The 12,948-nt window shown below is 42.9% G+C and overlaps 1 protein-coding gene across 3 annotated transcripts in view; it reads left to right on the top strand.

The window, feature by feature from the left end:
* The window catches only part of LOC133258052 (ATP-binding cassette sub-family C member 4), a 184,096-nt gene that overhangs the window by 71,667 nt on the left and 99,481 nt on the right, over positions 1 to 12,948 (top strand). For all 3 annotated transcript variants that reach the window (XM_061434391.1, XM_061434389.1, XM_061434388.1), the window contains 4 exons: positions 2,414 to 2,515; positions 6,228 to 6,317; positions 7,733 to 7,924; positions 12,647 to 12,741. In XM_061434391.1, coding sequence (XP_061290375.1) covers positions 2,414 to 2,515; positions 6,228 to 6,317; positions 7,733 to 7,924; positions 12,647 to 12,741 — 479 coding nt within the window. The remainder of the gene's footprint in view (positions 1 to 2,413; positions 2,516 to 6,227; positions 6,318 to 7,732; positions 7,925 to 12,646; positions 12,742 to 12,948) is intronic.

Genomic DNA, 12,948 nt, shown 5'->3' with positions numbered 1-12,948 from the left:
TCTTTTTGGCTGCAGTTCTGACGTTGATACTTTCCTGCATGACCTGTTCTGGGTCTGCACTTCATGGCTCTAATGGCCATTTAATTCCAGCTTTATCATCAGCCTGAGCCCTGGGGAAAAAAATGCAGCCAGCACTTTTGGCTCCTTTACAAGCTGGTCGTGTGTTGGAATCTCATTTAACCTCTGGAAGATTATACTGTCTTTCCCCACTCAGACCTATTATTTGTGGACAAATGCTCAATAAATTTAATTCTTCATTTAAGGCATAATTTTTCCTTTTTTTGAGTCCGTTTTATTTTTGAAAGTGATGAATTTCTAGTTGACTATACACACACTGAATATTGAGTTTTTTGGTAACACTCTTAAGCTAAAATTTTAATTTCTGCCTAGACAAGTTGGATAATATACACGTACAACCTTTTGCTTGTTGCTATGTGAACTCAGACTGTGTAAGGCTGTAGCCATGCAGTCAGTGAACAGTCAAATCCATGCAGCCACTACATGGTACAGTCTCTTCCTTTAGCTAATTCCCATGATGGGCTGACTTTGTGCAGGGCTCAGTCTTAGTTGAAGTTGGACAGTGTAAGTGAATGAATGACATAGTATCTCCTCTCTATATGATTTGCTATCCCTCTGGGGATTCAAAGGTGGGGAGGATGGTGGCAGCCTCAAAGGTTTTGAGCTGGCTCCCAGGAGGGTTAGCGTTTGAGTTGGGCTGGAAGGATGGATGAGATTAGTACTCAGGGTGTCTAGGCAGAGGCCACTTGGGGACTGTGGACTTAGGTGCTGGTGGGACATTGTGGGTATTTAAATGTGGTGGACACGTTCAGTCGTGCTGTAAAGAGATCAAGAGGGAATGGTGTTGAAGTAGGGTCAGTGGTGGTGGGGAGGGCTAGGGAAAGAACCAGCAAAGAAATATTTATGTATATCAATATTTGAAATAATTAATAGTGAGTGAGATGCTGAAATGTTGTTTCAAGAGGAATGGAGAATTGGCAGAGAGATAAGCTGTGTCAGAACAGGCAAGAGCTGGTACATGGCTGACGATGGGACAGGTGGTGTGGAGAGAGAACTCAGGCTGCAGTGGTTGAGAGTCTGCAGAGGACTGCTCAGACAACTGTCCGTCCGTCCTTCCTCCTGCTGGACACAGGCTCAGGGCAGGGAGGATTATCCGCGCCCCGTGTCCAGGTTCTCGGTGAACCTGGATGGGAGGAGGAGGGAACAAGTGGATTGTGACTCCCACCAGCTGGTCTCTGGAGAGATGCAGGGATCTCTTCTTCTTTTTCCTGCACAGAAGCAGGTTTTTATGTTGTTTTTACCAGTTATTCTTTTGAAGTTGAAGGTGCAAACACATGTGTCGCTGTGTGGCATGATAGATGAGGATGTCGAGGACTTGAAGGCTGTTCATGATGTTTAGCAGAGAAGGTCCCTGCTCATGTGTTGTTCCGTTTCTCAGACGTCCTCATGTGTTGTGTCAGTCCCCACCTGTGTTGGTGGGGATTCGGTTTGCCTCTTGGACCTAGAATTACCCGCCCTGCTTACAAGTTGCTTACAATTAACGAAGTTGCTTACAAGGATATTTTGTTTTTCTCTCATGCAAGAGTCCCTTTAAGTTGCTGTATGGATTTCCTGGGGCTGCCATAAAAAGTACCCCAAACTTGGTGGCGTAAGCCACAGAATTATGTTGTTTCACAGCCTTGGAGCCTAGAAGTCTGAAATCAAGGTGTCAGCAGAGTCAGGATCCCCCTGAATCCGTCAAGGGTAACTCATTTCCTCTCCTCTGTTGGCTTCGGAGTTTGCAGGCAAACCTTGGAGCTCCTTGACTTGTAACTGCCATCACTCCAGCCTCTGTCTCTATAATCACGTGGTTATTTTCTGTCTCTGTGTCTCTCTTCTTATAAGGACACCAGTCTTATTGGGTCCAGTGCCCACCCTATGCACTGTGAGCTCACCTTAATTGATTACATCTGCAACAACTCTATTTCCAAATAAAGTTGTGTTTTGAAGTATTTAGGGTTAGGACCTTATGATATTTTTTGAGTGAGGGGTTACAATCCTCCCCAGAACAACTTCCATGTGTATATATATATATATATATAATATACTTTATTGTATGTTATTATAATAATGTATATATATAATATACTTTATTATATGTTATAATGTGCATATATGTGTGTGTGTATATATATATATACATATACTTCATTGTATGTTATTATAATAGTATATAATATTGTATATATTATCTAGTTTGTTCTAGAGTAAACTACACATTACATACAGTTGGCATAGCAGTATATAGGCTGCATAAAGTTTTTTTTATTGCAAATTCCAAGGAAGCAATTCTTTTTGTTTATTCATTGTTCCTACAGTTTAAATAATCTGATCTGTGTGTTTCCTTCTTTTGTAGAACTTCCTGTTACTTGATGAGATAACACAGCTCCACTCTCAACTGCCATCAGATGGTAAAATGATCGTGAATGTGCAGGATTTCACTGCTTTTTGGGATAAGGTAGCAAACCTTCTGTTATAAGATCTTGACTGCTGAAAGATTTATTGGAGACTATTAAGGTTTTATATATGGCATAAATGTGATTTATTCATTTACTGAAAGTATGTTATAAAAATTCTCAATGAGGAATAAGGTTTGCATGTGATGGAGATTCAGTGTAAAGTCAGCCTAAGACATTTGGCATGTTGCTCTCAAGAGAACTATTAACCCATTTGGAACTTAAAGTACATGTGTTTGTAATGGTAGAATTTGCAGCATTGGAGAGAAAATGCCTCAGTGTGATATGGGTTAACCAACAAATACACAACCAGTTATTAAAGACAGCAGGTTTTTGGGAATCAGTGTATGTTTTTTGCCTTGATGTTGTCAGACCATCACTGCAGCCTAGTAAGACCACGCTTGCGTGCTCTGCCCTGTCTGACTCTTTGCAACCACATGGACTGTAGCCCTCCAGGCTCTTTTGTCCATGGGATTTCCTAGACAAGAATACTGGAGTGGGTTGCCATTTCCTACTCCAGAAGATCTTCCTGACTCAGGGTTTGAACCCTTGTCTCCTGTATTGCAGGCAGATCTCTTTACTGCTGAGTTAGGTTTTTTGCTGTGAGTTAGGGTGGGGGACTCCCCCATCGTAAGCTTCTGCATGGTTCTGGCTACTTTGTTGGCAGCCAGGGACTGGGAGGAGACAGCAGGTGGGCATAGTGAGCACCAGTGATTGCCAGTTGAAGGGTTGCAGTGTGTGGACACTGACAGGGAGAACTGGAAATTTTCCAGCACTTGTTTTATTTATGAAATAAAGGGCTTCCCTTGTGGCTCAGCTGGTAAAGAGTACGCCTGCAGTGAGAGAGACCAGGGTTCAGTCCCTGGGTTGGGAAGATCCCCTGGAGAAGGGAACGGCTACCCACTCCTGTATTGTGGCCTGGAGAATTCCATGGACTGTATAGTCCATGGGGTCGCAAAGAGTCGGACACGACTGATCGACTTTCACTTTCACTTAAAAAAAACAAAAAAAACAAAAAAACAATAGGGACCACTCTCAGACTTGTACATGCAGCGCCTCTCCCTTTACCAGGGACTGAATGTTTCCTGCCTCCCTGGTTCCATGGTTTTCTGTGCACATCCTCCTGCACTGGTTTGGCAGATTCTTTACCAACTGAGCTATCAGGGAATTAATCAGAGTGCGGAAGAGTAGGGTAAATAGAACCCATGGTCCAGGAGAGGGAGTTCCATGCAGGGAATTACTTGTGCAGACAGTGGAAGAGCCTCTCTGCTGGTGGCATTGGGGACCACAGTGCAAGTGTCTAGACCCTGTAGACTCGTGTGTTTTCCTGCCTGTGACACTACATATCGTGCCACTTGAGTGTGTGACATGACTTATTGTGCCACTACTTCAGATTCAGTACCTGCCTCTGCACCTACAAAAGAGTAGTATATTTCCAAATAAATAATAATATACCCCTACAGCTTTTGCACATGGAAATTCAAACAAGGTGACTTTTCCAACCTGGTAGTTGCTCCTAGCTTAGTATTACAGATTTTCCCTCCTATTTTTGTATTTCTCATCATAATACAGTTGAAACATTTATGGAAAGCAGCATTAAAATTCCGTTATAAGGGCTATTATGTAAATGCTAACATTACCAAATTTATCTTGTTCCAAACTATGCAGCATTTTAAAGTGAACTCTTTTGCTCTTAGTCCAAAGAAGTTAATAGCATGTTCTGATACTTCTGCGCAGTTTGCATTACAGTACATCTCAGCCTTCTGGCCTTGCCTAGGGAAGGAACATGTCCCTTGCTGGGCTCATTAGTAATTAGGAGCTGTCAGATTAGGTCATAGGTGAGAGAGCCCTTGGGTAGGGGGAGGGACATAGACATTGGAGATTTAGAGAGAAGTTGAGTCTGAATGAAACCCCTGCTGGGCTGGGAGGCCGGAGGAAGACATGAGCTTTGTAACCTGCTCCCCTCCATAACCAGCCGGGCAGGTGGGGGAATATGTCAGGATCCAGGTCTCATTCATGAAACCGGAGAGTGGGGCTCAGCTGATGATGCTTATCGACCCAGCATCTCCTGTGCCAGGATAACCAAGAGGGGAGGGGACCCAGTAGCAGTGAGCAGTCCAGTGCTGCCCCCTTCTGGGCACAACAGAGCAGTGCCCAATCCTGAAGCCTGAGCAGGGAGTGAATTCAGTGTCTGGCCCGGACAAACTGTGAGGGTTGGTGACAGGGAGCTGATGTTTGTAGGTGGCTCACTATTTTTAGTCTTAGCTGAGTGAAAAGTAGTAAAATAGAAGCCCTAAATGTTAGAGACGAATAAAGAATTGGAGGGTGCTTTAAAAATGTTTCTTAGGTATTAAAATCTAGCCTCTTATTGATAGCTTTGTAATTGCTATGAAACCTGGGGCTAGTATTTTAGTAATGAAAAGCCTCAAGCCCCAACGGGAAGGGAAGTCCATGATTTTTGCCCTGCCCAACTGAAGGGCTGCACCAGGAAGCTATGCTTGTGTATTTTGTCCACAGAATCACGAACCGTTGTGAGAGGAAAATAATGAAGTATTTCTGAGTGAAAAATAATTATGGAATCCAGGGGTCAATTAAAAAAAAGGAGTGAAAAGATATTTCTCTTAAAATCTAGGGATAGTTATTTTGATGATTATAAATAATTATTTTTGTTTTTAGTAAGTGACTGTATCTATAATCGGTTCAGTTTTTTCCAGAGAAATTTTTCATATAGAACATCTTTTATTAGTCTTTTGGGCATTTTATGTAATGACATTTAACTACTTTAAAAAAAATTAGCAGTTAAGAATGCAGTATATGTAATGACGCACATATACACCCTTAAGTTTGTTCATGAACATGACCTGTATTGGCATGATGAATACTTTGTTCTTCTTTGTGGATGAATACTTTGTTCTTCTTTGTGTTGGATTGTTGACCATCACAGGTAACTCCCTGGTTTGTTTTTGCTTTTACAGTAGAAGTACTTTGTTCTCTCTGTTTAGCATGTAAGAGGTATAAAATTGAGGCATTATCACTGACCCACGATGTTATACTTAATCCTTTCCCCTTTTTTTGATTTTGTTTTGTTTTTGGTGTGAAACTACAGCTCTGGTTAAATTGGAGCCTTGACTACCATTTATGCAACTTTATTTACCAAGAGCAACTATATCATATAAAATGCTCTGCTGCTTGCTGAGCATTAGTAAGACTCATTCTTTACCAAGTGAAAATACAGAGGTGTGAGAGGAGGTATCAAATTATTAGTAGAGGAGCAGGCATGATATGTTTGTATTCTGCCACCTTGTGGACAATACTGAAGTTGACATAACCAAGGGGTATAATGAAAATTCACAGTTGATTTAAAAACCTCCCATACTGGATATTCAATTAAGTATATTATTATAGTAAGTTAGTGTGCAACGTGCAGGTACATATTGAACACGTGACTTGTTATTTCAGTCCTTAAATCCTGAGAGTGTCTGGAACAGTGTCGTATTGAAATCTGGTAAAAAGTAGGACCTCCCTAAAGGCAAATTAAAGCTGTTTCAAAGATATTTTGGGATAAAAGGCCCCCAGGGCTCAGTATCTTAAAACAGGACGGAGGAAAATATGGGTTATATTAGCATATCAATGATATATTATTTTCTACACTTTTCAGAGTTCCTTGTGTTATTTTAATGAGATGAACAAAGTTTTCTAAACGTATATTTGCAGGCATCAGACACCCCAACCCTACAAAGCCTTTCCTTTACTGTCAGACCCGGTGAACTGTTAGCTGTGGTTGGACCTGTGGGAGCAGGAAAGGTAAGTTGTGACGCCTTTTGTCAGCCTGATGCGACGCCACAGCCCCTGTTAAATTCTCAGAGAGAGCCCAGAGCTGTGTATAATTCACTTTGAATTGAGGGTGTCTAGAACAGTGTTTCTCTAGGTGTGTTCCATGGAACATTAGTTTTTCAAGAAGGTTTCATGGCCAGATGAATCTGGATAAATGCACACTCTGCTTTCCTTCTTGGGGCTTCACGTTGCACATTTGGAAACTGCTTGTCAGGCTTTTGACCTGTCAGTGAAGGAAATTATTGTTCTGACAGCTGTTCAGGACAGAGTGAGATAGAGGGGTCTTCTTTTTGTGACGGTTGTCCCTCCAGGGAGTCTGGAGGTTGGAAAGGCTCTTCTGGGAATTTTGAGCATTTCCTCACATGACATGACTTGGTCCCGTCAGTGCCCAGGGTAGTGAGCGTGTAGCCACGTGCCGGAGCTAAAGGTACAGGTGAGAGCAAGACTCCAACGTCTCTGCCCTCCAGAGGCAACCAGGTTCCAGGGCAGACAGATTATTTCAGCCCAGTGTGGTAGAGTTGTGATGTGTGGACACGGACACACCACTTCTGTGTGGTAGACAAGATTTGAACGACATGCACATGAACCTCGTCTGAAAGAACAAAACACAGAGCTCTAAGTGAGGGGTATGTACACGAGAGGGTGATGAGTTCCTATATGATGGACTTTTTTGAAACATGACTCCAGAGGTTTTTTTTAAAAAAAATAATCATCTTTGGATATGTTTAGTCACAGAAAGCTTGTTAAGAACAAATATTTGATAAGTAAAGGATGCCTGGGATGCAGGGACAGCTGAATTAAACATCAGATACATGAACCATGCACCCTGCTGGGCTGTTTTATTGGTTAAGGATGTTAAACATTCTTAATTAGTCTTTGCTGAGTTTAGCATTTCATTTGGGAGAAACTATTTAGTTTCTCCAGTTTAGGTTGTTATCTGCGCTTAGTCACTCAGTCATGTCCGACTCTTTGTGATCCCATGGACGGTATCCCGCCAGATTCCTCTGTCCATGGGGATTCTCCAGGCAAGAATACTGGAGTGGGTTGCCATGCCCTCCTCCAGGGGATCTTACCCACCCAGGCATGGAACCCAGGTCTTCTGCATTGCAGGTGGATTCTTTACTGTCTGAGCCACCAGGGAAGCCTGTTTAGGTTGTTTCAGTATTATATTGATAATAATGTTACTTATCAACTGAATATATTCATTCATTAGTTTATATTGACCAATAGTGTTATTTCTTCTTTTTTTTTTTCCCCTGCAACTGCTGTTCTAAATGAAAGGATTCTATCATTTATCAAGCACCAGGGTGGGGTCGGTTGTGCTGTGGGGCGTGTGCTGTCCTGAGTGCTCCCTTTTCACACGTGTGGGTTCCTGTCTGTTTCAGTCGTCACTGTTAAGCGCTGTGCTGGGGGAGCTGCCCCCGAACCAGGGACAGGTCAGCGTGCATGGGAGGATCGTGTATGTTTCTCAGCAGCCCTGGGTGTTCTCAGGAACTGTGAGGAGTAACATTTTATTTGGGAAGAAATATGAAAAGGAACGATATGAAAAAGTAATAAAGGCTTGTGCTTTGAAAAAGGTGAGTAATGACTTTTGAGTTGCATATGCTCAGATTTCAAATGACGATCATGTTGGTTTAAGCTACAAGATCTGTTAGAAGGTCTTTTAGTGTTGTTTAATATTTGAAGCTGGTTTTCTCACGAACATTCACACACATTGCTACTCTTTGAATTCTGATGTTGTAACACAGAATGCCTTTTTGGAGGTGGGGATTGTTTCGTCTTTTGCAGTTTCATTCACTTTTACTTCTCTTTTAGTGCACAGTTACAAAACTTTATAAAAATAGCGCCATGTAATGAACCCTCATGTACCCACCCCAGGTTCACCCCGGTTCAGATGGTGGCCAGTCTTGCTGCATCTCCACTCCTGCCTTCTGCCTGCCCCACCCCCACCCTAGACTATTCTGGAGCAGATTCTAGACTTCAGATTAGTTTATCAGTAAATATTTCATTAGTTTTTCTCTCAGAGACTGAAAAGAGACCACAATATTTCAACTGAAAAATAACTCAAAATCCTGACTATCATTGGCTTTCTCATCAGTGCTTACATGCTGTTGATCATCTCACTGAGAAACCTCCTTCACCGTTTTTGGAATCCACATGAGATCTGCCTCCTGCACTTGGTTGATGCCTCCTTGGTCCCTTTCTATCTCTAGGTTTTCCTCTCCACTTCGCTTTTCCTTAGTAATTAAAGAAAAACGACTCCTTTAACATTTCTTCTTAATTACAGCCTATTTTCACTGGAGGAGAGATTGTTTTCAGAAACGGTATTGGGTTTCACAGAAAATGGAAATGGAAACATTTTACTGTACATGGAGATTTAGTAAATAAAATTAGGGAATCAGTTATGCAAACTGGGCTTACCTAGTAGGAGAATATATTGATAATTTGATGGAAGGAAAGGAAAGAAGGTAAATACTGATTAGATGCTATGTTATTTTCTTTGGTTATAAAAACCAGGGAATAATAGCATTAAAGGGCACCCCCTGGGTCAGTTCAGTGCAGTCTGGACATCCGACTGTTCTTTTATACTGTGAGGAAAAAGGCTGGACAGCCTTTCAAAGGTGTGGGGGTGAAGACCTGTGAGGAAATAGTTATTTGGCTTGAACAGTGGCTTGAACATCATAGAGTAGCATTTGATGATTTTGTGAACATAAGAGAATTGTTTGCTTGTTCTTTTTTTTTCTATTTCTTTCTCCTGAGTTGTTTTAAATAGACTTTTCATTTGCAGAAATGATGTAGGGTTGGCAGGATTGAGGTAGCTTTTTAAAAAAATATTATAAGGAAAGGGTAAGTGCAAATGTAAAGTAGTAAGAATGCCTCTGTGCGTGCTAACTCAGTCATGCCTGACTGTAACCCAGTGAACTGTACCCACGAGGCTCCTCTGTCCATGGGATTCTCTAGGCAAGAGTACTGGAGCAGGTTTTCATTTCCTCCTCCAGGAGATCTTCCTGACCTAGGGGTCAAACCCACATATCTTGAGTCTCCTGCATTGGCAGGTGGATTCTTTACCACTGAGACACCTGGAAAGTCCCAGTAAGAACAATAGCTCCCATTCATTCAGAGTTGATGTCCAGATCATCTTTGTCATTCCCATGCAAGCATACATAAAAAGGCCTATGAGTTATTAATGTTTTACCAGTGTTTTCTATGTTGTTGATAAAACTGAAGCTTAGAGAGATGAAACACCCCATCTCTACGTTTGCGGTTCAGGTTCGGATCCACGACGGTCAGTGCTTTGCTGCAGCCTTTTGGGGTGATTGGACCAGTAATGTGGGGGAGTGTCCTGGGGCTTCACACACCCTCGGGGCTGCATGTGTAACAGACTCTGGTGGGAAGGAGCCCTGCAGAACTGGGCTGCCCAGTGACGTATGTGGTGTGATGTTTATAAACATCAGCTGCCCTCCTGTTCTCTGCGTGGTCAGAGCATAGAGGCAGGGCCCCTTGTGCCCATTCCCTCCTTGGCAGGAAGGGAGCCGAGTCCCTCCCCCGATTTTGTGACTTGGCTGCTGTCCCTTTGGACACGTCCTGTTACCTGTCTGGGCATCTCACATTTCTGCCGCAAGACGAGGACGTTGGGTCAGAGTGTTTCCAAGAGGTTTTGTTGCTCCTCTGAAATGTCAGCTATGACTCTGATTACCAAGCGGTCAGCCAGGTCTGCACGACACCTGGGAACCACTTAATGCATTTTTGCAGCCTCTGCTTATCTCCTTTTGGAATCCATGTTTCAATGGATGGACATAAGACAGTCACAAACAGTAGAGGTGCCATGGGGGTATTTTTACTCGTAGAGACAGATTGCATGTGTAGTAGGAAAAAAAAAAAAGTGTGTCCTCTGGAGAGCATCATCTTGGATTGTAATTTGAGGAGTCTGTTTCCTTGCTTATAAAATGAGGGGGGTACGGGTTTATTGCAGTAAACGTGGCAACTTTTGTAAAATGGAAACCTACCAGGTTTTCAATAAATACATGCATACAAACTAAATACATACAGACAGACAAAAAAATATTTCTAACAGGTGACCCCCCCACACCTGGAAGATAAAACAGGAAAAAGGAGCATTTCGTGTATCACATGCACTAATAACAACTAGACACATGATAACTAGATCTAATTGAGGCAAGCGTTTTAAGTTCATTGAGCTGCAAACATTTCTGTAATAAAACATGAAGTAATCACATTTGGCAACACGGAATTAAGCTGATGCCGTATTCAAAGTGACAGTATAGTGAGTTACACAACACAGTTCAGGGTACAAGCCAAAATGTTTGGTCAGCTGGAGGGGTCGAGCTTAAACGACAAGGCTTAGGAGTCATGAGGCTCAGGGATTGAGTTTGTTTCTCTGTGATTTTGGCTTCTTTTCTGAACCTAACAAGGCCCCAGTTTCATCGTCTTTAAAGGAAATCGTCGTGCTCTGCCATCAGCGAAATGGAGTTACAGGTGTGATAAAAGTCAGGGTCCTCCTGCTTTGACTCAGGAATCCAGCCTTCCTCTGACAGAAACTCAACAGTCTGCTCTGTGCTGTTCCTACACCAAGAAGCCAGCGTCCCTGAAGGGCCCTCCATGTGCTCCTGGCTGATGGCATCAAACCAGCGAGCCATTTCCTAGTTTCCCTGTAGTTTGTGTGTCTGCTCTTCATTGGGAATTGGTTTTAAAAAATAAATAAATAAAAACTTTCTTGTCCATGGGAGGCATTGTATTATATGCTGAACTCAGACTTCTTCCGCTTTTACCTAATCAGAAAATGGTGGCTGGAAAATTAGGCTGACTTGGATTTTTACTTCAAATCCTGTGAAATGCTTTTCCCATTTGTGGCTGGCCCATAAATAGTTTGCAGAGTCAACAGCATACTTGGAGTCCTGGTACCGGACTCAGAGAGAGCCTGTTTCTTGGAGCCCAGCTGTGCTAAATGGAAGAGTGGACTTAAGTGCCTTTTCCAGAGCATGGCTGAGATTGCCGTGCTACAGTGTGGTGCTGTTTTGTGAAGGAAACCAAAGCAACATAAAATCTAGGCATTAAAAACTGAAAGAGTTTGCAGGGGCTGTCACCAGTAAAACAGAGACCAAGTAAACTGTGTGTGTGTGTGTTTAGGGTTGGGAATGTATCTTAAACCGGCTTACTGTATCTCCAGAAAATCAAAAGCAAGAATTAAAGTAAAATAATGATGAATTTTCACAACAGAGCAATTGCTGCCTTTCACTGGATGCACCCCTGTTAAGCTTCCAGCGAGCAGGGAGGCTGTGTGTGTGTGTGTGTTTGTGTGTGCGCGCCTGTGGCTTTCAGGGAGGGTGATGATGGAGACAGTCTCTTTCTTCTCCTTATGGTCATGTGCCTTACATGCTGTGATCCACTCGGTGAATGGGGTCCCAGTGTTGGTTTGATGAGAAGGTAAGCCTCATTCACCAGTAGCAAGTTATAATCAGTCCGTGTCCTTTTTCCATTTATGGAGGGTGTTTATACACTTTGGGTTCTCATCGCATCCTTGAGTTTAGTGACTCTTTGTTTCTGCAGCACATTTTGTAGAAGAAGAAGTTGAGACTTAGAAGGTGAGAAAGCTGCTTATCCTGGGGGCTTCACTGTGCTGTTTCTGTTCTTCCCAAATTTGCTAAAGTACAGAGAAGCTCCAGCTTCGTTTGCAGAAAAGTGCTGCTGTGCATCCTAGGATGATGCCTCAGGGTTTAGTGGATAACAAACTGTATGAACTCTGCTCGCCATGGCAGCATCACTTGAGTTACAGGCAGTCTACGGAAGCCCCCCTCCCCGCCTCCCACTGATCTGCTCACACCCACTCTGTGAGCCGTGCCCTCCTGACCGCAGTGTGGACTCGCTTCCCTCCTTTACTCTCTGTTGCCCTGAGCTGGCATCCTTTTCTTTCTCATCCTCAGTACTTGCACGCAGGTTCATTTTCCATATCGTCTGTCTCATACCATGGAAAGAAACTCTAGGGACTTTGTTTCCTCATCCCTGAATTCACTGTGCCGAGAATAATGCCTGGAGTATAATCAATCCTCAATAAATACTTCCTTGTTATCATGGTCAAATTCATAAATGCAGTGAAAACCTATGGAATCAGAACAAATGAGGTTTTTTTGATATTCAAGATTACAATTCAGTCATTATGAAATATACTCATTGCTGTTCATAAAATACTTATATGTAGAGCTAAGGCTAAAAGGTTAGGATGGCAGGAGGAGAACACATTTTAAATCTTTTTCTTTTTTCCCTTTTCTGTCTCCATGTAGGATTTACAGCTTCTGGAGGATGGAGATCTAACTATGATAGGAGACCGGGGAACCACACTGAGTGGAGGGCAGAAAGCCCGGGTCAACCTTGCCAGGTAAATGGGGTTTCAGTTGCCATCCTGCCCCTCCTCCTCTGCCACTCCTAGTGGACGTGAGCACACAGACCCCACTCAACAGGTGGGCCTGTGTGAAGCATGGTCTTGGTCCCTTCCCTGGGCTCCTGGAATGAACATGGAGTTGTTAGACACCATTGTGATTCGGAGATGAGACCCAGGGAGTGTGAAGTGTTTTATCCTAACGTC

The sequence above is a fragment of the Bos javanicus genome, chromosome 12, assembly GCF_032452875.1.
Source record: "Bos javanicus breed banteng chromosome 12, ARS-OSU_banteng_1.0, whole genome shotgun sequence".
Taxonomy (NCBI): domain Eukaryota; kingdom Metazoa; phylum Chordata; class Mammalia; order Artiodactyla; family Bovidae; genus Bos; species Bos javanicus.
Note: the sequence above shows the minus strand (reverse complement) of the source record. Positions and strands in the feature narration are given on the sequence as shown.